This window comes from Drosophila bipectinata, chromosome 3R (genome assembly GCF_030179905.1).
Source record: "Drosophila bipectinata strain 14024-0381.07 chromosome 3R, DbipHiC1v2, whole genome shotgun sequence".
NCBI classification, from domain to species: Eukaryota; Metazoa; Arthropoda; class Insecta; order Diptera; family Drosophilidae; genus Drosophila; species Drosophila bipectinata.
Window position 1 is genome coordinate 13,221,625 of NC_091739.1, and position 27,787 is coordinate 13,249,411.

At 40.4% G+C, this 27,787-nt stretch overlaps 1 protein-coding gene across 1 annotated transcript; it reads right to left on the reverse strand.

Annotated features, from left to right (window-relative positions):
* Positions 1 to 278: 278 nt before the first annotated feature.
* Positions 279 to 27,043, reverse strand: Teh1 (tipE homolog 1). Its single transcript, XM_070281952.1, has 2 exons — positions 25,768 to 27,043; positions 279 to 1,444 (listed from the first exon to the last, which is right to left on the reverse strand). Exons 1-2 carry the CDS (start codon positions 26,535 to 26,537, stop codon positions 1,375 to 1,377), a joined length of 840 nt encoding a protein of 279 aa, XP_070138053.1. The 5' UTR covers positions 26,538 to 27,043; the 3' UTR covers positions 279 to 1,374.
* Positions 27,044 to 27,787: the final 744 nt, after the last annotated feature.

Here is a 27,787-nt window from a genome sequence, read left to right on the forward strand (position 1 = left end):
TGTGGGGAATGTACTCTGGCGTGCTGTTTGATTTATGATTGAATCAAGACTGAGAAGTTAATTGCTTTTCATAATTTTTTGTTGTCATCAACAATACTCAATAATATCATATTTCTCTATACATCATTTAAATGATCACAGTCAAAAAACGTTCATTATTCAATTATTATACTTTTGTCAATTATTTTACGCGTTTTTTATTTAAACATTTTACTACACCTCGAAACTGGGGTTGTACACAACAAAACAACAATTAATGTAATATTTAATAATAATATTTAATCCAATAAACCAACAACAACGGAATCAACAGACAAAATGAACTTATTTTTTTCGAAACTTGACCAAATTCTCTCAACTTGGGGCACTTTGTGAAAGGGCATTTAAACTTCGTCTAAGACGAAGGGGTTTTCCCGATTTCTACAACATAAAAGTAAAGCGATTGATGGCTTTGTGGATTGTGTTGTTTAATGTGGGCGGATTCTATATAAAATGAGGCGTGGCATATCTATTATTTGTGTGGAGCGATAAACCAAAGCCGCTGGCCGAATTTCTATATGAATTCCCAATTGCATTGCCATTTGTTTTGATTTAACTATGAATTTATGTCATTTTCCATTGCAGTTTTCGTTTTGTGATTAGCTGACCATTTCGTTTGTTTTTAATTACTAATGCATTACAAACTTATCCATTACCTAATGCAAAATTGTTCACTTAAGACTAGTATTCGGTTTTTTCATTATTTCCTCTCGTTTTCAGCAGTACAAAAATTATCCATTGCATTTTGTGTTTATCGTTTAGGTCGTTTATGTTTATATCCATTATGATTCACTTTTTAACCAAATTTACACATTGCCAAATTTGCATATTTTTGTTATTAATTAGTACATACAGACACATGGCTTAGACCTAGACTTTTGTTATTTATTCATTTTGGTTTTCGTCACTATCATCTTTTCTGTTTTATTAGCCAGCTTGTTTTAAAAATCATTTACGCTAAAAAGTAACTAAATTTAATCAATCTTAGGAATTATTCAGTTGGATCAATTATTAATTTATGTATTTCTTTTTGTTTGTGTGTTGCCTCTCATTTGAAATCTGATTCGTTTCTGTTCTGTTTTCCTGGTTTCTGTGGTTTTTGGTTGCTAGTTTTTGCATTAAAACCTCTGATAGTGTCGGGCGTTGTGGCTCGAGTTCCTTTTGGCCGCCTTCATGTCTCGCATCTCATTTGAATTTCGATTGGGGTTGACACTATGTTGGAAGAACAAATAGATTATCCTTAGCTAATCCCGCAGAATTTGGTATTAGGTTCTGCTAGAAGTCGCTGCTTGTCGAGGGATTCCCTAAGTTGCTCTCCACAGTGTCGTCCTTGTGTCAGAGGGGCGGTTTGTAGACTTCAATAGCAGGCGTGAGCATATCCACTCGCGTTGATATCGAAGTATCACTGTAAGTGAGACAAATAAAAAAAGATAAATTTATAAAATTTTAATTAAGACTAAAATCTGTTAATTAAAAAGTTAATAAAAAATTTTCTAGGCAAGTCTTTGTCGCCTTGATATTATTTAGTCTTAAAAGTAAAAGGTGCCCTTTGAAAGTTGTAAAAGCTGGAAAAGTTGAAAAAGAAAAGAAACAGAGTTCTTTTAGTTTATATTCTATTAAAAAACAGATATTATTTATATATAAACCAGACTTTTCCTTCCCTTTCCCTTATATAAGACTTCCCTTTATTGCCTTTCAAAAACACCAATTTAATTTTCTTTTCAGCCCATCAATACTTTTCCTTTGAATGCGGATATAAATTTGTATGCATCTGACATACCTGCAATTTTCCCCGTAGTGCATTTTTTCACTCTACTCCTCTGATCCTGTTTCCTACTGAGTCCTGATTTCATTTATTCGGCTCAATTGTTATATTTATTTATTATACACATGTATACTTCTGTATGTGTGTATATACTATATTTTTCTTTCATTGTCCGACCTACGACCGACATCTACTTTTCTCTTCTGGTTCTCTGACTGAATTTTTCCTTTATTTTTTCCGCTTTTCCCCTGGCCTCCCATAGCCCCTCCCCGTAGATTTTCCTTTGGCTTCCTTATCATGGGGCCACCCACTGAATTGGAGCTCTTTTGTTTGCTTGTTGCGGATTCGGTTTCGCATTGTAAATGAAATGGAATTAAATGAAATGTGAAATTTATTGTATTTAGGGGATTTCCATGCGACAAGCGCTGCGGAATCGGATGTGGATCCTGGCGATTGAAGGGGGTACCGGGGAGGGAGCTATTTTCGGGGGGAAAACAGCAGGAATAATACGAAACAAAGCAAAACAATGCCAGCGAATCGCATTTTCGCTTAGTATTTCAAATGTAATTTATATGCGTACTTATGCTGCCCCCACAGTTCTTTTGGCTGTTTCACTTTATTGGCCTTCTACTTTAGTTTTATTTGTATTTACTCTCTGCTCCTGTCCATGATCCCACTAACAGCACACTTGCCACCTCATATTGAATTAAATATAAAGGAATCTCATTTTTCGAACAGTCTGTTACTATTATGGAAGACTTACATAAATGCAGATATTCGCTTTTCTCTGGACTGGCCCGTTTCATATACAAAGTTTCAAAATAGTTGCTGGAAGTTTTCGGTGCTCGAGGCAAAAATAAACAAAGATTTTCTGCAAAACTTTCAAGTGTTGGCAACTCCTTGAAATGCGATTAAGTGAAATAATTAAAACGAGAAGCTGGACGAGAAAATATTGGAAAAATGAAAGCATTTTGTTTAGGGATTAAAGAGTTCTTTAAGCAAAAGATATCTTGTGCTTAGCTTTAAATTCTCAGTCTGCAGAGAGCTATAAAAATTGAATCGCATGCTTCGCATCCTGCGACAGGACATCATTTACCCACTTTCGCAAGTGCCAAAACTGCAGAGTGCTTCAAGTTTGGAGTGAGCTGAGAGGTCCAGGAGACGGACACCATCTGGTCGGTGCTTTGACCATTCATCAGAATCAAGAGAGGACTCCAAAGTGGAGGGATACACATAGTTGCATTAGGGGGACCGGAATGCGTTGCAAATTGTTGGCAAGCTGTTGAAACACTGTTTCCAATTAAAAATGCAACAAATTGAAGCTCAAATTGCTGCCATGGTCACAGCTTCAGCTGCAACAACTGCAACAGCAATTGAAAACTAACAAATACACAAAAAGTGAATAAAAACTAGAAGATGGAAAAAAATGTAAAGGATGCCAATGCAATTAAAAAGCTTTTTCAATTGCGTTTAACACAGAAATTAGTTTCAAGTGCCATAAAAAGCATGAAAAGCTGGAAAAGTGCCTGCGGTTATCTGTCGGGGGAGAGGGCCACTCTGTCACTTTGTAGCAATAATGTTTGAGTGCTTTCATTGAATTTATGATTGCAATCGATTTAAAAATCCCTCACACACATGCATGTCTTTACAATTCACCAACTAACTTCTGCAAATTGATTAAAACTGGAACAGGATAGTCGGGGGAATTTCCTTAACAAGTTCTGTGAAAGTTTTTCGGCCAAGTCAGGAACTCATCTCGAACAAAGCCACGTCAAAACTTGTGGATGAGATTGCCATGGTAACTCCACGAAAACTGACAACTTTATGCAATTAACTGCCTCCGTTTCCCCGGGCCAGATGGGAAGCTTATTATAAGCGACAACAAGCAATGTAAATGCCAACTGGCAGTGAGAAATGGCCAAAAGGCAGAGGGCAGGATGTAGGAAGGAGCCAGAAACCAGGTCAAACAGGTGTGTGCAAAGCTGCTCAATCCAATGTATTTAATTTGAAAATGCGACACTGACACTGCGGTGCTGAATGCTTTTGGTGTAAATTAAATTACACGCGCCACGCCCTCCAAGGCTATATGTACGTAGGTAGGCTGGCCAACCCGAAAACACGGTACATTAAATTTTCATTTGGCCAAAAGTCCCACAAACTTTGCTAACAAGTCGCAGGCGAGGCTGCCTCGGGCGCGACACCAGATACAGATACAACTAAACAGATACAGATACAAGTGCGAAAAAGACAGGCACTGGCAATGGCAGAGGAAGAGTCTGAGGGCTTAGAGGTCAAAATGCTGCGGGCTGTGAGGGCTTCCAGCATCCAACTAAACATCAACAGCAGGCTGGCTTGGCACCTGGGCCAAAAAACCGAGAGCCCGAGAGTCAGCCAGGAAAACCCGGCTCCTATCCAAATCCGCATCCTGCAGGCGGCAAGTAAACACAAACACAAACAAACACCCTAACACCCGGGTGTCCAAACACCATCCAAAAATACATACAAGCCCGGAGGGAAGCGGGAAAGGCTGGTCGTGTCCTGAAGAAACTTAAAATCTCATTAGTTACATTTTTGAGGAGACACGGGCTTTGGCCTGTCAACTCTCCAACTCTCAAAAATCCTACAGAAACTTTAAGTTTTTGGCGCATTTTGTTTGTGGCCTGGGAGGAAATATAAATCTTAGCCGTCTGTCTGGTGGCAGAATACCATTCCGAGATTCACTTTTCTTTTTTGGTTCTGATAGTTTTCATTGATAAAGTAAAATTCTTTCAATCGCCTGGAAAACTTTGCCTACGAGAGGCGGGAAACATATTGAACAAAATTATGTATTGAAAAATATTCTTAAGAGCTTCTAAAGATATGGTTGAAAGTTTCATAGCTAGAGTTTATTTAAAATCTTTCTTTAAGACTTTTTTTTACTTATTTTTTATTTTTTTTTACTTTCTTAAGAACCTAAAAATTATAAGTGATAAATAAAACTCAAAGTAATTTGTGAAATATAACACCTCAACTCAACATAACTACAAAAAGGAATTTGAATTTCATAAATGTTAATATCCTAATATTCCCCTATTTATAATTAAATTCATTTTACGGATAATTAAACAGAAATTACGGAAACATATATCAAAATTCAATGAGGTTTAATTGGCCTTTTTAAAATGGAGAATTTTATTTAACCAAAAACCACATTGTTTGATTTGTTTTGTGAAATAAAAAATTTTTTGTTTATTGTTTTTATTAAAATGTATTTGTATTTGGCATTTACGGTGTACTTTTTTTTTTAGAGTGTATACAAAGTTCGAGAGCCCCGGGGAAAAACAGAAACCGAAAAAAAGTGCATTGGACATTGTTTGAACAAGCATTTAAATTTCTGAACACTTTCCTTATGCCTGGGCACGCGTTCCCGTATGTATGCATTGTGCTTTTCAGATCAGGAGGGGGTGCCACGCCCCATAGCGTCCACTATATACATATATATATATTGGTATTGTCTACATTGGGTTTGCTGTAGTTGAGTCTGTGTTTTTTTTTTCTTTCGATTTTTTTTTTCTTGCCGGCCATATGGCAGCACTTTAAATGCAAATGAAAGCAGCGACGAGCGTTTGTCCTCGGTGCCTGCGTTGACGTTGAATGTTGTGCGTCGAGGTCGCTTACAATTTTGAGAAGTGCTCGAACCCCCCTCGTCGCCACTTCCCCGCCACACATACACATACACACACACATGTTTGTGGGCGAAATTTGCATAAAGCTCCAAACTAGAATGAATATTCGGTTAGGCTTTTTCCTTGCGGTGATGGCACGTGACTGGCTCATGGACGGGCCAAAGTTTCTCTTTTCGTGTTTTTTTTTTTTTTTTGTTTGTGTGTCAAGGCATTGCAATTGCAGAACTATACACACACACACACACTCGAACATAACAGATACTTGTTGAGCCTGGTGCTGTCCTTGCCGTCCCACGAGATAGAAAGATACATACAGACAGACAGATACTCACACCTTGAACACTTTCCAATGACAGTTCGCCAACGTTGTAGGTCACCAGCGTTGGATGACATTTCAAATCAATGTCCTCCAAGCCACCCACCAAAGTTAAACAAAAGTTGGCTTGAATTTTTGAGCCAAAAAAACAATTGGGGCGGAGAGTGCTGTAACTTTTGTTTTGTCATTTACGTGGGCGTGGTCGCATTCAATTGCCAACTTGCATTACGAATCGAATCGAAGCGAAAACTCAAACAAGAACTCAAACTCAAATAAAGTGAAGGCGTTCCGGGAGTCAACAAGGGCATTGAGTATTGATATTGAGTAGAGTTGAGTGGCCCAAAAGCACGGACAATTCATCATCTGTCCGTATACAAACTTGGCCAAAAATGTTGTGAAAAGTTTCTCTCTCTTTCTTTTGCTTTTCCTTTGGGCCATTTCGAAGATGTTGCCGCCCGGTGGCCATTAATCAAACCATCCATCCAGTAGCCAGTACCCAGGAGCTAGTCGCTACGGACGTGATGTCTGGCTCGCTGGCCATAAATAAACCCAAACCCAAACTGGCCCAGAAACCGATTTATGCAAATAAATACTTTCTATGCTGGAATCGGCAATCGGCTATCGATGTGGCAGGAAATCAGGAAAACCAGGCCAGGCCATGCCAGGAGAACCTGGAAAACCCCTGGAAATTCTGAAATTTAGTTTCCGTTGATTAATTTCCGCTCACAGCTCAATCATCGGCAATTTTTTTTCGCACATTTCTTTCCCCTTTAATATCATTTCCATTCACTTGACAGTTGAAAATCGAACGTCGTGCCCGGGATTGGCAGCCAAAAGGGTACTGAGGGCTATCATTTCAGTTGGCAGAATTTAATTTTGGGCCGGGTCCGTTAAAAGGTCGATCAAAATGATTTATTTGCCGAGACTCCTCTCTTATTTCGGCATTGATTTCGAGTACCATTTCAATATCTGGCATTCGGCTTTCGGTTTTCGGTTTCTCGTATCTGGTTTCTGGTTTTTCACACCAGCCAGCGCCCCAACCATGACTTAATGAAATCATTTGGTGACATACACAGACCCCCACACACACCCCCACCCTTTTAATTGTTAAATGGAATTTGCTACGCGACAACGCGGCGTATGCGTAATGCGATTATTGAAATGTGTTGATTGGAATCAAGTATGCATTTTAATTGGATTGCCATTGTTCGGCTGATGATTTCGAATAATGACAACAAGCTGCTAGCTGCTTTCAACTAGATTACACATTTCAGTTATGAACACAAGTGTGGTTCTTGAATCCATTGGCTTAGTTCGAAGCCAGGATTGCTTTTCGTTATAACCACAAAATTATAATCGGAAAATCAAATGGCTGAGCAGTAAATTAGGATGCTCTTCGCTGCCATGCCCATAAATTGTATGCATTTCCCTATATCCTTTAAGCCTTCAGTGGGTTTAATGCCTGCGGAATGCCGTGCAAAGAGCAAATATGAAATATTTCCGAAACGAATGTGCCATAACAGTTGAGTGAATAAAACATTAACAAATATTTATTTTCATAACCGCTGCTGCTGCTGCTGTTGCTCGCCCCCAAGGGTGTCCTTTTATTTTATTATATTTATTTCGCCCATGTTATGTTTTGGCTTCATTTTTTTTGTCGTTTTTGTTTTTTTTTCTGTTTTTACTTCATGCAATAGAGCATGTCCTTGCCACTGCTGCGATTGAGATTACACCAAGCGGCAAATAAATACAAAAAAAAAGCACAGCACTGTAGCAAAAAGGGCAAACCATTCCACAAACACACAATCGTTTCCACTTGCCGACCCCCGGAGTAACGCACGGGTCAAAGAACAAACCGTAGTAGTAGAGCCACCGCAGAGCTTGGGTTCTACGATTTTCCATGGACCTGCCCCACTCTGGTGCCCGCAACGAGGATTTTTCCCAAAAGTTGCGGGAAATTCTGCAGCATGCAACCACTGGCCGTATACAGTGATTCTGTACCGGTCTTACCTCGATTTTGTTTGGCAGTGATGGCTGAGGTAGTAGGTTTCTGGGTGATGTAAACCTTTAGGTTAAGGTTTGTACAAAAAAAAATTATGGTTTAAAAGTTAAGAAAGCTATTTTACCACAAATTTAATTTATTCAGAATTTTTGTACAATTTAAAGAGACACTTCCAGTACTAAACCCCATTTCTCTCCAACTACCTTAATTTCTTTCATCACTAAAACCTAAACCTAGGTGGACGTTTGCTAATGCAGCATTTAAGGCAAAACTCCTGCCACTCGCTTTTGCACATTTTTTTTTTTTTGACGGGTAAACCACACACAACAAAAATGGCAGAAAGCCAAGGCTTGCTGCAATTCCCCATCCTTCCAGCCTTGAAGGACTTCCCTTAACCATTTCCCTGCTGAGCTTAGCTGTCCACGTAAATTGCGTAAAATCCCCGCAGCTAAAGCTGCGAAGCCAACGCGTACTCCTCACTAATTGCACATTTTTATCTCAATTATTGCGGCTTACTTCTATGGAGTCTTTGGGGAGAAACTCAAACAACAGAAAAAAATGGAGGAAAGGAAAGTAAATTGCCGAGGAAATGGCTGGGAAAGGCCTGCAGGACTCTCCATTAAAGGGCTAAGTCGGGTTGCATTATTGTCGGGCTTAGGCGGGTAAGCGTGCATGTTTTTGGTTTCGATTCCCGCCATCTGAAAATCAACAACTTGAAGGGTTTTTCCCTGGTAAGGCCTATAATTTCAAGGAAACCAGAGAATTCCCCTGAAAATATTAATGAGTAGTTAACCAAACAGATTATTTGGCAGGGAGAATAGGCAAGTATCGGAAAACTCAGGCCTGAAACTTTTTGGCCAAAAAACTTGTTCAGCAACTTTAAACCCATTTCTATTATCAATGCAGGGGGAGTATTTTGGGACCGTATTTTTGGGTGAAAAAAAAAAACAAAATGTATGCAAACATTGTGGTCCCGGCCAAGTGAAGCGTTGCCAATTACGAGTAGGCGAGTCAACAAACTCAGTCAGCAGTTTGGGCGCCAAAAAGTATGCAAAGCAAAATCACGAACAAAGAAAAACAGAGATAGGTATAAAGACAGTGCTAGAGCGTGAGAAAGAGACGACATCAGCAGAAACTCTCTCTTGTCAATGAGCCCAAGTGAGTTACTTGTAATTACCACAAAATTCAATATATACACTCGTAGCTGTGGTTCGAGGGGCAACTTTTTGGCAGGATGAAGGAGCCACTGGCGCTGGTGCTGCTGATTCTGGCTGCTTCTGGCACAGCTGCTGCCATAGTCAAACATCATTTGGCATAGTCTCGTACTCAAGAAGGAACTCGTTTCGCCTAACGACCCGACCATCGACTTGCGTCATATCCCTCCAACTTGTCGAAGATGCGACGGCGGCACGCACCATCCCATCCTGAAGTTGGAGTGACAGGACACTCGAAAAAATATATTTTTACCAGTGAGGAAAAAAAATAAATATTTTTTTGAACAATTTTAAATATAACTATAAGGCATTTCTATGGTTTCAGACAGTAGTAAAATATATCCATGAGATAAATTCATTTTTTTAGGGTTGAATAGATCTCTTTTATAAAATCTTGTCACCTTTTTCTTTAAAATTTATTTGAAGTTTTTTTAGATTAATTTTTTTCCTAAGTGAAGTATCTCCAGCAAAATGGCAGCTGTAAAAAATCACAGCATCAGCATAAAAGTGCTTAAAAGCAGCCGCCGTGTCCTTAGATCGGGGCATGTTTTTGCTTTTTGCGCTTCACTTTGCACTGAAATTTTCAGATTTTGCCCATCCAACAATCTTTCCCTTACTCTCCCTTGGCCATCCGGCCCAAAAAAGAGCCAACCATCAACCATTGTTGGCTGTAAAAGTTGGAAACAGTTTTTCTCCTGCCGATTCCTATCTTACCGAACTGAGTTTACGTAGCTCTCCTCATTTTCGGGCTTTGTTTGCGGCGCAAAACTCATCTTATCAGACTGAGTTTCATAATGGAATTATTTGGAAAAATAAATTATGAAGCATTTTAATTGCCACAAAGCAGATTCCAATGTCCAACCCCACAGCACCCCCAGAACTCCAGTTCTAGGTCGTTAATGCGGTAACTTAATTCAATTTGGAATCTTAATCCAATCAGCAAATTGAAGAATAATTGGTAGTAAGACGGTCTCGTCCGGCAAAAAGATTATATTACATTTGAATTTTAATTGGGATTTACTAATTAAAAAGTTTTCCTGGTCAGAGATGGAAATGCCTTTAGTAAGGATTTAAAGATTTGGGGGACAGAACCTTTGTCAAAATATGGGGATGGATTACTAAGCCATAAGGATTTAAGGACTTAAATTTTATTTACGAAAGATTAAAACCTGATGGCCTTATTTTTTTTTATGAGAAGTAAATTTCTTTAACAATAAAAAGATGAAGAAATACAGCTCCAAAGGACCTTACTCAGAGACCCAGAATTCTCGTCAGTCAGCAAATTGGAGTGCACACACTCGGAGAACGGCACGCATCATTAAATTCGTCTATGCAATTTGCAAGCGATTGACACAATAAAAACAATAAGAGCAAAAAATAAAAGGGCCACTGCGAATAAATCGAGAATATTGCGCATAAATGTATTTAAAATTACGCATTGCTCATACGCAGCGTATGGCAATATTTCCGCTTGACGGCGTCTTTTGTGAATGTGAATGCGAATGAGGATGTGGGTCCTGAGCAGGAGTCGGGCCACTTAGTATTCTGCTCATGGACACACAGCTGACACGTCGTTGGCCAGCGGCAGCGGCGAAGGATATCGCCTAGCAACTGTGGCAGCAGCCAAAAAAAAATAAAAATAAAAAGGATATATGAAATTCGAATGAGAGACACACGCCGTGTTTTTCCCCAGCTACGCAGGCCAATTTGCAATTTTATTGATTTTTCATTTTACGTTTGGGTTTTGGTTTTATATTTTCCGTTTCATTGCCAGCCAAAACTAAAGTCAACACAATGCCCAAAACAGAAAACCAAAAAAAGTTGTGAGAAACACTCTCTTGGCTGCCCCATCCATTCCATTCAATGCCGTGCAAAAGCCAACGATGAGCCAACAGTCGCACAACCACACACCCACCACCACCACAAGGATACACTCGGAGCGATTATAGAGCACCCACACACTGGCATGTCTCGGGGCCAGTTAAATAGTCAAAGGACAACAACTGGCTGGCGTCGGCGGAGGCTAACTCTTCGCCACTGCCAAACATAAAGCTTCAAATTGTAAAGGATATGGACTCAAAAAATACCCTATAGTATACTATTTTTGAAGGGCCAGTACTTAATTATTTTAATTATTTTTAATATAATTGAACAAATTTTTATTTAATTACATATTATCATCATAATCTATCATTTGAATCCATTGCAATCACACATGTCGGTATAAATGTTATTCTTCATAATTCTTTATGAGTTATTAGTTTCTTTATAAATTTATAAAGAAATATAAACATTCTTTATAAAATTCTTTCTAAATAAATCTGAATGATTCTTTAATAAAAAATATTGCAATAACTTATGGTTATCTTCGCATTTTTACCTTTTTTTTAAACTTTCTACACAAACTAACCTACCTCTAAAAGGTTTTTAAAAAATACATTTAATAAAGACATCATATTGAATAATAAAGATTAAGTTCAAGAGACCCTAAAATATATTAAATATTAAAGTATATAGAAATATGGAAAGCACTTAAAATAAAATAAATATTTATTTTTCTCTTGGCTATGTTTCTCTGTAGTTAATTCTTTCAAACTTAATTGTACAAAAATTGCATTTCAAGGATACCTCGCATTAGATTTTTTTTGGTTTGTGGCAGCCTTTTTTTTCGCAGAGGATAGCCCAGCAAAAAAAGGCACACCGAAAAAAATATGTACATATTCCATATAGTATGTCCTGCAAGTCCAAACTAAAAAAAAACTCATAGTAATAAAAAGCACAAAGCAAAAGTAAAAGCAAAAAGCAAAAGCAAGCAAAACAAAATTAGTTTCATAAGTTTTTTATGAGTTCATCGCTTTTTTGTGTATGGCCACCAAACACACACACACAGAGGCACCCACACATGAAGAGGGAAACAGTTACACAAACACAAGCTCAGAAACACACACACATAGCAGAGTCGCCTGGCTGACTAACCAGCTTTTGTGCCAAGGGTCGAGCGTTGGGGCGTTTGCCGCGTGGGTGGACGCCTCTGTCCACCGCCACCTCGGGGCACCACCCCCTCGCTACCAAATGGCTGCTGTTGCTACAGTTCTGGCACTTCCGCAGACACACACACACACTCTTGCATTGAGGAACTTTTAGGCAGGCAAATAATTCACAGAAATATATATATGTATATGTATATATTTATTTGTATATAGCAGGAAGCCAAGTAAAATATATTGCGAGTAAATTTCTTTTGTAGCTTGGCTAGACGTTTAGTGTGAGTGGGAGGGAGTGAGTGCAAGAGAGAGAGAGAACGCTTACCAAAGCAATGGCGACAATTTGTTAAATTGTTATTGTTATTTCTATGTTAAATGCTCCACTGCCCTTACAATGGTAAGCCCCTGCACCCTATATACCCTTATGGCCGCAGACCCCGCCGCCCCCCCAAATGGCTGCTGCACGTAACGTCGATCTGCATAAATTATGCGAAATTTATAAGGACAACACAAAGGCAGCCGGGAACAGCCAGAAACGGGACTCGCCTCGGGCAGCTAGAAAAACTTATTACGCAAAACAAATATTGTACAACAATTTCCATTTTATTGTTCGGTTTTGCGCCATTTTCTGTGCGGACTGACCCTCCAAGGAGGTGAGGCAACAAAGGTCCTGGTCCTGCAAGAAAGCTACTTAGGGGCTTTTCTCTTATTTACAAAAAAGAAAAAGGTTAAACGTTATGACTTGAAAAATACTAAAGAAAAAGCTAATTATGAGTGTGGTAGAATAGAAAGAATGGAATATGTACCTTGTTTTGGTAATCCTCTACAATATTTGTTAAATTTGTAAATGTCAAAGCAATAACGACCTGTTTACATTCCCAAAACACACAAATGTAAAACAAGCAGTCGTGAAAATAAATTGCATTCACGTTCGAGGCGCTTTGCCAATTACAGTAAAGAGCGCATAAATTGGTGGGAACGGAGCGGAAGCCTTGTGTTCTGGTGGGTCATCGCCAGTCATTCTACATGTCACATTCTTGCACGGCATATGACTGACCATTTCCGTTCAACCTGGGTTACTTGGGGTAGGCCGCGACCACCCATTTTCATGGTCTTGTTGCCTCTATATGGTATATGCATGTGATGGCACAGAAATTGAGTTCAAGTGAACTGCCACTCCTAATTGTGGGTGGTAGCAAGTACACAGAAAAGAAATCTTTACTAAACTAAAAGGTATATTCTTACTAAAATTAATATAAAGTAAAGAGCTAGCTGAAAACTATTCCTAGAGTAAGAAGTACTGGGTACCTTATAGATCCTTAATTTTTCTCTCTGCACCTCCCATAATCCTTGAGATTCATTAAGCCAACAACAGCAACAGCAGGATAACACTGAAAGCGATAAAGGCAACAGCAACAATGTCCATAAACATAGCAAAAGGCAATTCCGATTCGTGTGAAGCTTTGCGAGTCACAAACTTAAGTAGCCAGCTCCCCTAGAAAGGTGACCATTGTGAGCAGGAACTTCATTTCAGTCGAGCCACTGCCACCCACTCGAATAGGCCATACAAATTGATTTTCTCACACCTAGGCACTGGAACTCTGGATGTGTATTCTTCTATTCGTTACCATTTCGCTTTTGGCAGCGAAAGTCGAGTAATACAATAAAATCATCCACCAGTTGGCAGTGGAGTTAGTGTTACGGTTTCACGGCTTTCGATTCCGACTTTGGCCAGACGACACACATGTCAATTATCCTTCCAGGACCTGACAGCTAGCCGTCAGTGTGTAACAAATCAATTAGCCCCAAAAACGCAAGGAGTACGAAAAGAAGTTTCAGCCTGACACTGACCAGATTGACGTTGGATTAACTTGACCATTAGTCCCAGGGATCTGACGGCTTCACTCGTGGCGTTAATCGCAATAAAGATAAATAATTTTCAATTACAGATGTCAGCTTATAAATTTCAATTACTCTTGTATTTTTTTTCTCGCTTCTCTCGAATGGCTTTTGGCCCCAGGGTCCCCGAGATAATTATAACAAAATATTGATGTAATAAGGCAGAGTCAATTTTCACATTTCACGCACAAACAGACGAGAAAACACAAACAGAGGCTGACATGCCTTTATTGTCATGTGCAGTTTTGTCCTTTCAAAAGGACGAGCCCAGTCGATCGATGAGGCTACTTAATTGTTGGCCGGAAAAGCAGAGCCAGGGACAATAAAAAGGGTACGCATTGATCCATTAATTATTGACACTTGCCCATGAAACTCGTCCTTAAAAATTAATCAGCGATGAGACAACAGGAGAGTTCTCCGATGCGGCAACGATTTTTGATTCCGTTCGAGTTTACATTTTCAATCTGCACATTCATCATTTTTCCGGCTCCTGTCCGGTTCTGTTCAATTATTTAGGTTCAATGGCGCAAATATTGCAGTGGGTCTGAGGTCTGAGCACACAGGAAAAGCTACTTAGCGACTTAGCCGTGGACCAAACTGATTCTCGGCCGGGGTGACGACAAATGGCCATTGTGAATTCATGTTGGTTTCGACACGTGCCAACTGTCCGGCAAGGTCAAGAGATTTATGGCCACGTGGGCCGGGCCGGGCACAAAGATGGGAAAGGACACTTTTCGGAGAACTTGTAAAGGCCAATGGTCCTCGGGCTCGTCGGCGCTAATCTAATCCCAAAAGGGTTATGGACACGTTCGTTTTACACTGTCACACAAGGACCAATATGAATAGTATTTGCATATATCTTTAAAAGCATTTTTGGAAGAACATTTTAATAGAAATTTTAAAAGATTTTATTTATTAAATTCTCTTAAATTAATCTTCCATTTCTTTGTTTATAAAAAATTACTCATACGCCATGTGCGCCAGAAACAGCATTCAAGCTTACGATTCGTTATTAAAAACTAAATTAAGCCATAAGTTTGATTATTAATTCTTATTATTAATTACTCTTTTCTATCATTTTAAGGAAGTATTAAATTAGTATGGTAATCTAATCTAGTACAAAAATACAAACAAATAACATATACGCCGTATATACGTATATATATATATACGTTGGCTTTTCAGCCTATTCAAGCTTATAATTTGTTGTACAACCGCAGATGAAATGGAATTATAGTATCAAAATTATTAAAGTGGTGAAAAATGTTAAATAAATACATAATGATTAGTATTCAATTATTTTGTTTCCATAAAATGAATTTATTAATTGGTTCTATAAATACTATTCAATAAATACCATTTAAATAGTTGTCATTTGGGGAAAGAATTTACACAAAAACCACTTACCATAAAAATATTAATTTTTGAATATTTTCTCTCTCTGTTGGCCTTGGCCATACAAAGAGCTATAGCCCCTTAATTCATTAGCTCGAGTTTAATCTCTGATTAAACATGAAGCGTACAACAATTAAGCAATTCCTGGATCTCTGTTTGATCTGTGGCCAGTTTTAATTCGCAAACAAGCAAAAGTGCTTGTTTGTTTTTATTAATACTGCCTTGTGATCTGATCATCTCCTCAGCAGGAAGCTCGAAACTGGAAGCTGGGACTTATTGCTGGTTTTATTAACCTCAATTAGTGCGTGTGTATATACTACTATAAAGTGCCATGCCCCCGAGTGGCTAGTGTCTGATGCAATCTGATTGGTTTTCAATTAATTGACAAGCCATCATAATTGATGCTCTGTTCACATGGTCGGGCATTCATCAGTGGCGGCGGAACCAGAGGGGCTTGAAATGAACTTATAGCCTGTCAATTCTGGCCACAGTCAAGGGATACTCGTGTATTGCTCATGTTATGAACCTTATGACCAGTAAATCGATTTCGCATGAGTTACGGCAGGCGAAAGTGTGGGTATTTTTGTATCGGGAGATATTATTTATTGCCTGGTATTGTTTGCCACAGGAATTTTGTGTAATATTTTACAAGAGTAACTTTTTCAAAAGTTTAAAATATGTACGTAACAATCCAAAAAAATTTGGATTCCATACTTTATTTGATTATAGATTTATGAGAGGCTTTTGTATAAGTTTTAAAGCTGTTTAGTTATTTTGTTTTGTATATTAAAGGGTCTACAATATAAACGTTTAAATAAAACGTCAGAAAGCAGAGAGTTAACATGTCCTTAGGATACTTCCCTTCCATTCGCTGTTCATTTGATGGCTATCATAATACTTAAAAATAAACGATAAATTTAAATCAATGGCTCAATAAGAATGATTTAATTGCGTTTTCATTTGACCGGCTGAGCAGTCAGACAGTGTCTGGCGAGCTGTTAAAATTCAAATTAAAAGCCCGAACGTGACCAAAAAGTGAAATTGTGCGGAGCGCTCTGGCTGTGCGGCCTCCTCTCGGGTTTAATAGGCAATTTGCAGTCGTAATCCAAATGCAAGCAGCTGGCAAAAGTCACGCACAGCCTAAGGACACAACAGCTATAACAAAGGGACTTGGCAGCCACAGGACAGTGAAATTATTTTACACATTTAAGGCGATAAACCCGAACCAGCACCCAAACTCGAACGGGGGACTCCAAAAAAAAACAAATGCAACTGGACTGAAATATTAGAGGCAAATTCCAGAGCTTAATGGCCAATAAATCGATTTGCTTTCGGCAGCCAGAGAAACGCACTGCAGCCCCCGATGGTTGGATTGGCTACCAAATTTCAGGACCATCGAGCTTAAGGACAATGGACGTGGCAGCGGACGCGGGTGAAAGGACTCACGCTTATCGGCATGCATGCACGCAGCTGGCGGCAATTTGGATGCGAAGATAAAACATTTATTGGCCACATAAAACGGGTGAATTTACCAACGGCCACCACACAGCGGCTACATCCGGTCCCCTGTCCGGCCCCGGCTCCGGCTCTGGCTCCCGATCCTGCTGGAATATTGAGTTCAATCCGGTTTCGCCTTTTGTAATTTTCCTCTACTGTCACACGCCTATTGAACTCGAACAGCAAATCAATTTTAGTCTCTGGTGTTTTTTTTGTTGGCAACTGGTTCTCCATTCAACATTTTGGGTCCACAAATTAGACAAATGATTTTAGACATTTGTCATAATCTGGCAAAGGGGATTGCCATTGTCCTCGTGTCCAAGGACCTCTTTACCCAGAGGCTTTTGTCGGATTTTTTGGAGTTCATAAAAAATGAATTATTTGACACAAAAGAAGTGTCTATTAGGTTGCTTATATAAAAGTATTGACAATATGTATTGGAAATTAATCTTTTTATATTTAATTAAAATAATCTATTAAAAATTGCTATTCTTTTTTCTAAAGTTCTTAGCCTTTGTGTCCTTATTGTATGCCACACTTCCCATCCCATACACTTTGTCCTTTCAAATTTATCATTTTCGGGGGAAACTTCAAAAGCGACCGACGGAAACTTTTGTTTAAAACGCTTCAGAAACGAGCGAAAAAAGTTTAATTAAATAAATTACAAAATGCTTTGCCAGCGACAACAATTCATTAAAAAGAATAAAAGACAAAGGGAAGCCGGCAGCGAAAACAAACAAAATGTTGAGGCATCCTGCCAGACGAGAGTTGTCGGGATACGTTTTCCAAAGGCTTCAGGACGTTCCCGCCGCTCAGGCTAAGGCTCGGCAAATTAAAAGCCAACTGTGAAGGCGGCTATAAATCTCGGCTAGCAGGTGGGTGGGTTAGCATGTGGGTGGCTTGGCAGGCTGGATATGGGCGGTGCAGTGTGGTTGTGGCTGCTGCATAGACAAAAGGCGGCTAAGCAAAAAAGGCGGCCAACCACAATAACTTTTAAGAAATTATTATGTTGTTTTTGTTGGTCTGGCTGTTTGTAATGTTTCCCTCGCTTTACAGATTGCCGTGGCAATAGTGAACTAGCCTGGCTAAGAAACGATGTCGACTTATTTGCATGTTTGTCATGGCTGTGGTATTTTTTTTTGTGTTCTTTTTCATGTTGGATGCTTTCGGTTTCCGGCGCGTTGCACTTGGAGCGAGGTCTGACAAAGTTGCCTCTCAGACAAACAATGTGAAATTGCGGGGGCGGTGTCCTTTCAAATTGCGTTGAAAGCTCCCGAGTGCCCCATTTTGATGTTCTTGTGGCACAGAAAAAAATACATGTCTATTAAGAGGTTTTCTTAAAAAACAAAACTTGTTTGAGTAGATCGTTAGATTTTGTTAGAATTTGTTGGATTTTTGGATATTTGTTTAAAACTAAAATTTCACGAAATTTTGTATTATTCTCAGTGTCCTTTTGGGGGACTCCAATGCGCGTAAAAGGACAGCAGCGACAGCCAAAGCCATAGGGTAAAAAAGAGGACCAAATAGGGAATAAAAAAGAGTCCGCCAGAAAAAAAGCTAAAAAAAATATGTGACACGAACAACGGCAAGCGACAACGTTCCGGAACAGAAACGGAAATTGTGAAATATACAAATGTTCGTCTTGTTTAGGTGAGTTACATGCAAACTGGCCGACGACCCTTTGCCCCTCGACCACCCAACACCCACTCCTGATTTTGGCGGACAAGGGTAAGGAGTGTTTTGTAATAAAAATATATGGATCTGGCCTGGACAACGGCAACATGTCACATTGTTAAGGAAAAAAATAAAAATAAAATAAAGACAAGCGGAAACGGCAGAACAGGGACCAGAATGCAGAGCAATCCCAACAATTTGTAGTCAGGCGTTAAACGCTGGAGTATCCGGTGAAACACGCTTATTAAACCGGCAGCATTTAGGCCGATTCGCACTCCACTTGGCCCAGAGGGCTTACAAATTGGGAAGGACAGCAATGCAAACATGACAAAAAACAACCTGATCCGGAAAAGTACAACCAAAAAAAATGAAAAGCCCATTGTTGGAAATTGTTTACAAGTTTCGTAATTTAAAGAATGGATTTAAAGAGTTATACTTGTCAAATAATTACAGAAATTATTTCAAAGTTTAGAACTACTTAGCTTTGATTTTCTTCAAGCATTAGTTGTAAGCTTTCTAATAACTTAATTTCCTAATTTGAGAAAACTACGAAATTAGATTTTATTAACTTTTGCCATCAAATTATCAGCCAAAAGCTAATGCATAGTTTGTGGTCACCCTCTGGTATAGCAAGAGGGCAAGGATAACGAACTAATCGATGGCCATTTGGGCCTTCGGACCACAAGGACCTTCCTGATGGAGGCCCAAAAATATGCCTTCTCTCCATAATTGCCTGTCACTGGCAAATGACGAAGAATTTCGTAATTAGTTTTGAGCCTCTACCATTTTGTTGAACTTCTTCAGATTTTTTTTTGTTTTTGCGGCTTGTTTTAATTAAATCAAATATCCGTAAGGCTTTGATAATTGGCAGGGACGACCGCAAAAGCTGTCAGAAATCATTGCAAAATATTGGCCATGTACTGGTATTGAAAAATGCTAGAAAATGCCGGAAAATGCAGGCAAGAAAATGACTCTTGGCAGCCGGCCAGGGAAACCAGAAAGCAGCCGTTGAGAAAGGATTTGTAATTACGAAATTAAAACTGCGACAGCTGAGCCAGAAATGCATGATGGACTGTCCAAAGTAAATGAATGGGGCTGGTTGGGTGGATTTTTTGGATGTGACTAGATTTGGGGGGACTGGGACGGATCGGCGGATGGATGGATGGATGGTTAGACAGATGGATTGGCAGGCGAACAATGTAGGCGGATGGCTGGTGGATCGATAGATAGTGGTTGGGGCGGATGATACCGGATGAGGACGTCTGGGTGGCGTGGGATCAGCATACAGCCTTGGGGAGAGATGAGTCCTCGCGCCTGTGGAAGCTGAGCCGCAGCGCTCAGCTCCTGCCGGCATGTCCTGCCACTGACGGATGCGGATGCACCACCACCACCAGCCGAAGAAGCTGCAGCAGCACCACCTCCACCACCAGCAACATGACCGACAAAAACACAACCAACAACAAGTGCAACGTGTCGTGACCGAGGCCACGCCCCAGGCATTTCATTGGGTTCTTGAGTGAGGCGGATTGGGAGGCTACACTGAAAGAGAAAAAAAGGGCTTCAATTATTGTATTTTAAAAGAGTTACATCCCCTGATTTAACTGCAATTTACTCTATTTCTTCGAGTGCATTATTACTAGGGAATGAGAAAGCAGCAGCGGCAGGTGGTCTCTCATTGAAATTTGTTGCATTATGCTCAGGATGCTAGCTGGATGTCCTTGCATGCTGCTCCCTGCTCGGTGCCTTACTGCCTCACTGCTGCTCTTGATTGTCAACAAAAATTGTTTTGCAGCATGTCCTTGTTGGTGGCAGTGCTGCAGCACTTCGGTTTCAAGTGACTGGCAAAAAGACACGCAGCAGTAATTAAATTTGTGCATTTAAGCTAAACGGAAAGAAATGGATGGCCAACGAAGAAGCCAGGACTTCCAATGACTTCAAATTGAATCTTGTCCTGCGGGCTTCTGAGCCAAATTAGAGTCAGCCCGGGCGACATTGTTGACAATTTAAACCTAAGTAAACACACGTGGTCTTCATATCCTTGGATCTATCTCCTCCCTTATCCTAAGTATTCTATATCCTGAGTTCCAAATTTTCTGGCAATTTTTTTTTTTGTTTCCTTCTCCAGCCACATAAACGCACGTAGACACGACTACACTTGAAGACGGCCATAAAGATAAATGTTTTATATACGTGAATTGCTTTGAATAAAAGCTTTGTTTGCCTTGTTTCATGTGCACAAACAAACAAACAAACAGACAAACAAACTAACTAACTAGGGGGGATGCCGCCACCCCTGCTTAATAATAACTCATACGCCCCGTGGTGCGCGTCTCAGCTCGCACTTGAGAGAAAATTTACATTTTGAAGCTTAATTGCGACTGTGAGGAGAAGAGCTCGATGGGGAATTCCTTAATGTGCAGTTAAAACTTTAAATGTTGTTAATTCAAAGTGTTTTTGTGGTAATCGAGGACGAAACTGAAGGATATTTTAAATGAGTGAGTGTGAGCTTAAATTTCTAGGTAATTACAACAGATTTTCTCAATTTCTTCATGGCTGTGCCGTTTCGTTCAGTCCATATGCCCGAACACCCATATCTTTGTTTATACGATGTCCTAACAGCCATATTAAACCAAATGTCCAACCATTAAAAATCGCACGCGTTTCCTTACAAAACACATATGTGTATGGTTGGCTGTGTGTATGGTGTGGGTGTGTATCTGTGTGAGGGGTGAGTTTTTCTGTATGTATTTGTGTGCAATTTATTATGAGATGCTTCATCTTAAAGGCCCCACAAAAAATAAAGCTGACTGGGCCATAAATTCCTTTTAATAACATATTCAAATTTAGATAATATCCAACTCTAGTGCAATATTTATGGCTGCATCCTTTAAGGACTCGGATTCAGATTGAAAAGTCTACCGAATGAAAAGTCTACTAAGACAGGACTTGAACTTTGGCAAGTCAAGATTTACCTTTTCAGTTTCAGGGAAAGCCAATAAAGTCCTGAATTTTCTTCTTATCATCCTGCCAAGTGCTTGTAGTTTCATTTCGGATTCATAGTTGGGGCAAGAACTTCTTTTTCGCATTTACGTAAGAATCTTCATGAATATGTATTCCCCAAGGAATGTGTCTATCCTGCCCGCCCAACCACCTCACTGGTTCTCCGCCTCTCTGCCTGTCTGTGTATGTTCATGTCCTTGTTATTAATGAAGCATTTGCAACGGCTCCACTAACTTAGCGGACTTTTCCGCAGAACTGGCAATAGCCTGGCCCGGGGGTGTAGGGATTTGGAAGGGATTTACATGAATTGACTGACGACGACTGCCTTCGTTTGCAGCTCCTATTGGAGATGTGATTTTCTTGGTTCGTACAGAGAAAATAATTGGGAACTAAAACTGAAAATAAGACAGCTACGAAGAACGTGCTATTTTATGTCTAGTAATGCCTTTATTCAATTTTTATGAATTTTTAAATATAATTGAACATATTTCTTCATGTGCAGCTTCTCTATGTGTCGTCCTTAGGCGGCGATTTGCCCTACCATCTCGTACATATCTCCAATTGCCGTTTTCAATGGCAAGAACCGTACAAGAAATGGAAATTTATTGAACAGCATTCATATGCTGCGCATTATTAATATCGATTGGGGGGCGTTGTGGGTGCGGAGCGTCTTAGCCAAGAAGTGGCAAAAAGCGGCAAGTGGGAAAAGGGCAATGGAGATTTTCCATATTCCCAGGGTGACTGAAGGCGCATCCAAGGGCTCCGAGTGGGTGTGTGGATGGGGGGTGTCCAAGATTGAGATAGCATAGACAGTCATGCACTTTTCTAGATGCCTTCAACACGCTGATAAAAAAATAGAGGAAAATGTAAAAAAAAGAGGCCTACAACAATGACGATAGGTTTTTTGGTGTGTTGGCATCCCCCAAGATAAAACAGATCCGCTTCTTTGTGCCAGCATTGTTTCCAGCTTGGCATAAAAGGAAAACGTGACACATGGACACACATACTCGAAGGTGCTAGGACATTGGACACAGGATGAGGAGCAACATCTGTTTGCAACTAAACGGCCGTTCAGCAATAATCAGGCGGCCTTTGTTGTTGTCATTAGAATGCGGCAGGTTGCCAACAGAGTCCAAGTCCCATGCCCAGAACCCAAAACCCTAAATCCAAATTCCAAATCCAACCCATATGATTATATGAGTTTTTTTTTCTGAGAAAAAGAAACACGTGACATGTCAGCAGGTGGACCTTTCCCAAAAGGTGCTGCACCTTATAATTTGATTTCTCTAGTCCCAACAATTCCATGAAATTTGATATATATTTTTGGTTTCAGACCATTGCCTGGCCTTTCAAATTTTCGCCAATAGATCAGCACCAGAAGAGAAAAAAAACAAAACAATTTGTAAAAAATCATTTAGGAAAATGAAAGACGTGACTTCGTTGCATTCTCAGCTGCTGGGGATGTTCATAAAAGGAGCAAAAAAAATTGATTTTTTTATAAAAAATAAAATAAAAGAAAGAAAAGCATCACAAAGTGGCACACTCTCTGGCACACACAAACACACACAGTGGCATACAAAGAAAAACGCTTCTAGGCAGCCGCAAAAGCAGAAACAGAAGTAGGCCACACTAGGAGCATTTCCCCCATGGCACCCACACTGCTACATCACCACGCCCCTTGCCGCCTTTCTAAACGCCACTGTTGGAACCCTTAAACTCTTGTTTGAGCTGCACTTGGAGAAGAAGCAAATGGTGGTCAGGATATTGCAGCAAAACTAGAGGATCAGGATCAGGATGGTAAAAAGCTTAGAAAATTTTAAAAATCAACTATGATCTTTTAGGGAATAAATTCTTTAAAAATATTATAATGAGTATTTCTTTAAGAATAGTATTCTCTTTAAGAAGAGTATTCACACCTCGACGGTAGTGAGTTTTCCCTCAACTACTTAACTCTTGCCACTTTCTTGGCTACTTAGTTGCAGAAGCCGTTGGCTGGTTTATTGGCTGCGATTTAGTTGCGTTATGGCCAAATGATTGAGTGGCCTAAGAGTGCCACTAATGCGGAGCGTGCTGAGCCATGCCCCTCGACAATGGCAGCAACGTGCGAAAGTTGCACAATTACTGCCCCATAATCATTATCCAACTGGCACTGCTACTATTCCTGTTTCCACTTCCATTCCAATGTTGTCGAGAACGTATGCGTATTTGATTTTTCTTTTTACATTTTTGTTTTTGTTTTTCCTTTTTTATAGGAATATTGTTTCAACGAGTTTTCAGTCAAGTGCCGTGTGAATGATATCCTTGCAAATCCTTTGCCAGTTTTAGCGACAGCGACTGAAACAAAAGTCCTTAGAAGCGACAGTGGAAAGCATCAGCGAAAGGTAAGCTGATTATGTAACACACACTCACACACAAAGAGAAAGTGGATGTGTGAGTGTGCATGGCAGATAGCATTAACAAGCGTCGCACGCTGACGCCATTTTGGTTCGCAACTTTTCAACAGCTCTTTTTCAACTGTTTTTATTAGTGATTTCCGTTGAAAACAAGTCCAAAATATGCGCATTAGATACATTTCAACGCCACCTGCCGCTACCAGTGTCGCTACTCCTGCCTCTGCCACCAAAATGGAAACTAAGAAACTTTTTGTGTGTTTGACGAATATGTTGAGCATGCACCTGCACCTGTCCGCAGACTTATTTCCACTTATCCGTTATTGTTTTAAGGCTGGCTTACACAGCAAAAAATAAAAGTTTTCTTTTCATAATTGGAAATATTTTGAATGGGAACTACTAGAAGGATCTATAAAGCTTAAAGACAAAAGGCGTAAGCTTATAGTTAAAATACTGCCTACCTAACTAATTTCTTACCGTGTGTCCTTAATCCCTAAATGTTTTAAAGACAAAGTACTGTAATCTTAAACTTAAATCGACGATCTACACAACAACAAACACCCATCCAGATATCCCTTTCTAGATAATTGATTAGGCCTTTGGGTCGATTCAATCCGAGCCCTGGAGTTCGATAAACCAGGCAGACAATGCAAAACAAAGGGATCCAACGCCCGAAATTGCCCAACTTGCCAGGCAGGCTTGCTTGTTAGGTTGGCATGTGAGGAGCAGAAGGGGTAGTCCTGGCAGTCCTGGTCGACCTGACTGCCATGACATTTGAATAATGCACGTACCAACCGAATGGGGGAGCCGTTCTGCCTCGGCAGAAGCAGACCAGACCACCAATTCATTATCGATTGAATCGATGTGCAATGAGAATTGAAAACTGATGGAAATTTCCTCGAAAGCACTGGCTTTTGGGTTGAAAAACAATAGGCACGGATTCGATATGGCCACAAGTCAAATGGAATTCAATAAAGATTGGTATTAAAGTCACCAGCCGGTCGAATGTTGAAGTTGAAGCTCAAATCGAATTTTCGGACCAAACTCATTGTTCTTTTGTCATTGTTGTTGTTTTCTGTTCTATAGTTGATGGAGAAATGTAATTGTTATAGAGAACCCCTCGTCCCCGGCAGTCCATTAGCAGTGAATGCCAGATACAACCTCAAACCCCGACGGCTCTGTCAACAGCTCAACATATCAATCATACGCAATGTGGTGCGTGTTTGGTGCGTGCTCTAATGCCTCTGGCTCTGCGGTGCACGGTGGCACATACACGGTGGCGACGCCTGGTCTTATAAATAATTTACACCGCATATTACTCCAAAATAACAACAACGAGGCAGCACCAACCAAAACACCTACCATATCCCCCACCACCACCACCACCCACCCACTGGCTTTGACACGTTCATATTGCCCCCCTCCTCCTAATTTTCTCACTCCTACATACATATATGAAAAAAAAAAAACTGTCATTAGTGAATTATTTAAGTTAGGTTGACGCCAGGAAAGCAAATATCGCAGACAGGAAGGAAGTCCCTGCCGAGAGAGTTTTGTTAAATTAACTTTCAGGCCAAGACCAAAGAATGTAAACAAAGAAACGAATCATTCTAAATTCAGGACTCTCTGTGTAATCAGGACAGGGAGTACAAGGGAGTACCAGGAGCTTAATGGCCATAAGGTGTGACTTTTTTTATAACCAACTATTATGTTTGAATAAGAATTTGTAGTAAAATTTTTAAAAATATTATTCAACTATTTAAAATCATAATTATTTCCTAGAACCAAAAATTCCAACAGGGCGTATGAGCAATTTTATGAAGAGTTTACGGAATTCTTGTAGGAATTTGGATTAAAAATCCTCTCTTATTTAAACTGACTTATAATAAATCTTATTATAAAATGCTTAAGTACTTTCGTCACTCACCTAAGATTTTCGATGCGCGGCCTTCGGCACTGTGGCCGATTGCGGCGATGGCTGCGATCCTTCTTGCAGCGGCAGTCGCAGTGCATGATGCAGAGGGCGATGGACGAGATGACCGTTATCACAAAGGGCACCGCGAAGAAGTGGATGATCATGGCCACCTGGTCGTCGTGGTTGTAGGAGGTGAGGACCACCGTTTTGTTTTTGCGCGAATAGAAGCACGGAAAGATGGCGCCCTCAATGCCGTAGTAGCCATTGAAGTCCTTGCAGGTGACGGTGGGCGGATAGCCGCATCCTTTTATATTCACCAACAAAGTGGCCTCGCCGGACTGTTCCCAATCCGCCGTATAATTGCTATAATCTGTCATATTCGCCGGTATTGTGATATTCTGTTCAATAAACGTTACATAGATGTGAACGCAACGATACAGATCGGAGGTGCAGCCCTCGCGACAGGAGCTCCAGGAGCAGTTGAATATACCGACCAGATCCTCGCGCCGCGTCGTCGTGCACAGCGTTGGATGTTCGATAAAGTCGTGGCTCAGGGTCGAGATGGCCGGATCGACGTAGAGCGGTACGAGGAAGAGCAGCGAAGCGCCGGCGGTCACCGAGAAGAAGGCCAGTGTCGAGGTGCCATAGAAACGCGCACGTTCCCGCCACGAACGAAAGCGCCGATTGCCATTTTTCTTTTTCGGAGCCAGTTCTCGGATTTTACGTAACCGTAGCTCTTGTTGTTGCTGCTCGAGTAGTAATTCCGAACTGCCACTCCTCATATTATTGTCGGTGCACACAGGGCGCTGCTGCTACTGCTACTGGCTGCGCAGCAGCAGCTGCAACGGCATCAACGCTTTTTGGATGCGTTGCGTCGTCCGCCTGCCCGCGGCTGATGCTCTGCTGCTCGGCTCTGCTCCTGGCGTTGCACTTGGCGTTGACAGCGGCAGCGACGCCTACCGCAACATCCAGAGCGGATTGAGGTTATGTACACACGCTTCGGCGCAGGAGCCGGAAGTGTCAGAACGATAGAGAGAGCGGCAGCGAGAGAGTGACAGAGTCCTAGTATGGCAGTAGGCAGTAGATATGACAGTTGGAACAGCTGTTCCTCAATGGGAATGACAGCTAGAGAGAGAGAGAGCTAGAGACAGACAGGCAGAGACAGAGAGCGACAGTCAGAGAAAGGCGCGCTGTGGCGTTTTCATTCGCCTTTCGTCTATTGTTTACGCCACTAGTTTATATTTTACATTTAGTACTTTAGTTTTTAATTTTAATCACTGAAAATCACAATAAGCAGCAGAAGAGATAAGGTTAGGAACTATCTATTGATTTTATAAAAGATTATTAATCAGAAAACTACCTAATCCTACAAAATCGCTTGTTTTGACTTGTTAGGATGCCCCAATACCCCAATTATAAATATTTCAAGTGACTCTGTTTCTAATTCTTGCGTTTCTTTAATTATTTGATTATTCACTAATATATCTAGCAAGCTGCAAAAAATCTCTCTTTATTTCAACAAAAAAAAGAATATAAAAGTTAGCTTAGAAACCTAATAAATTAAATAAAAGCTCAAAAATTAAATTAAATTTAAACAAAAGTTTCTTAATTTTTGCGGCTTGCGTGGGTGTCACATTTTTGCTCAAGTCACAGCTGTTGATGTAGGTTAGTTTAAGTCTCTCTCATGCCCTCCCCAAAGCTTCGCAACGAACTAAGGTCCTGAGAGCCGCCTGCTGCCGGTGCTGACTTTGCAGTCGACGGTGACGACGATGCCAGCGCCAACGCCGGCGTAGGCGTTCGCCTGTCTGCTGGTGTCGCCCTAGTGACTGTGTAACCTTTTTGCCTCTGTGTGTTGTGGGTGGAATTATTTATGCTACACATTTTGTGCGGCGGCTTTTCCTTTTTACTTATTATTTTTCAATTTATTTGCATTTTTGCACAGCAACCAGCAGAGTCAGAGCCAGAGCCAGAACCAAAGGAAAAACAATGCCTTGATTTATCGCTAGATTGTCCGATCTACTAAAATTTCTTT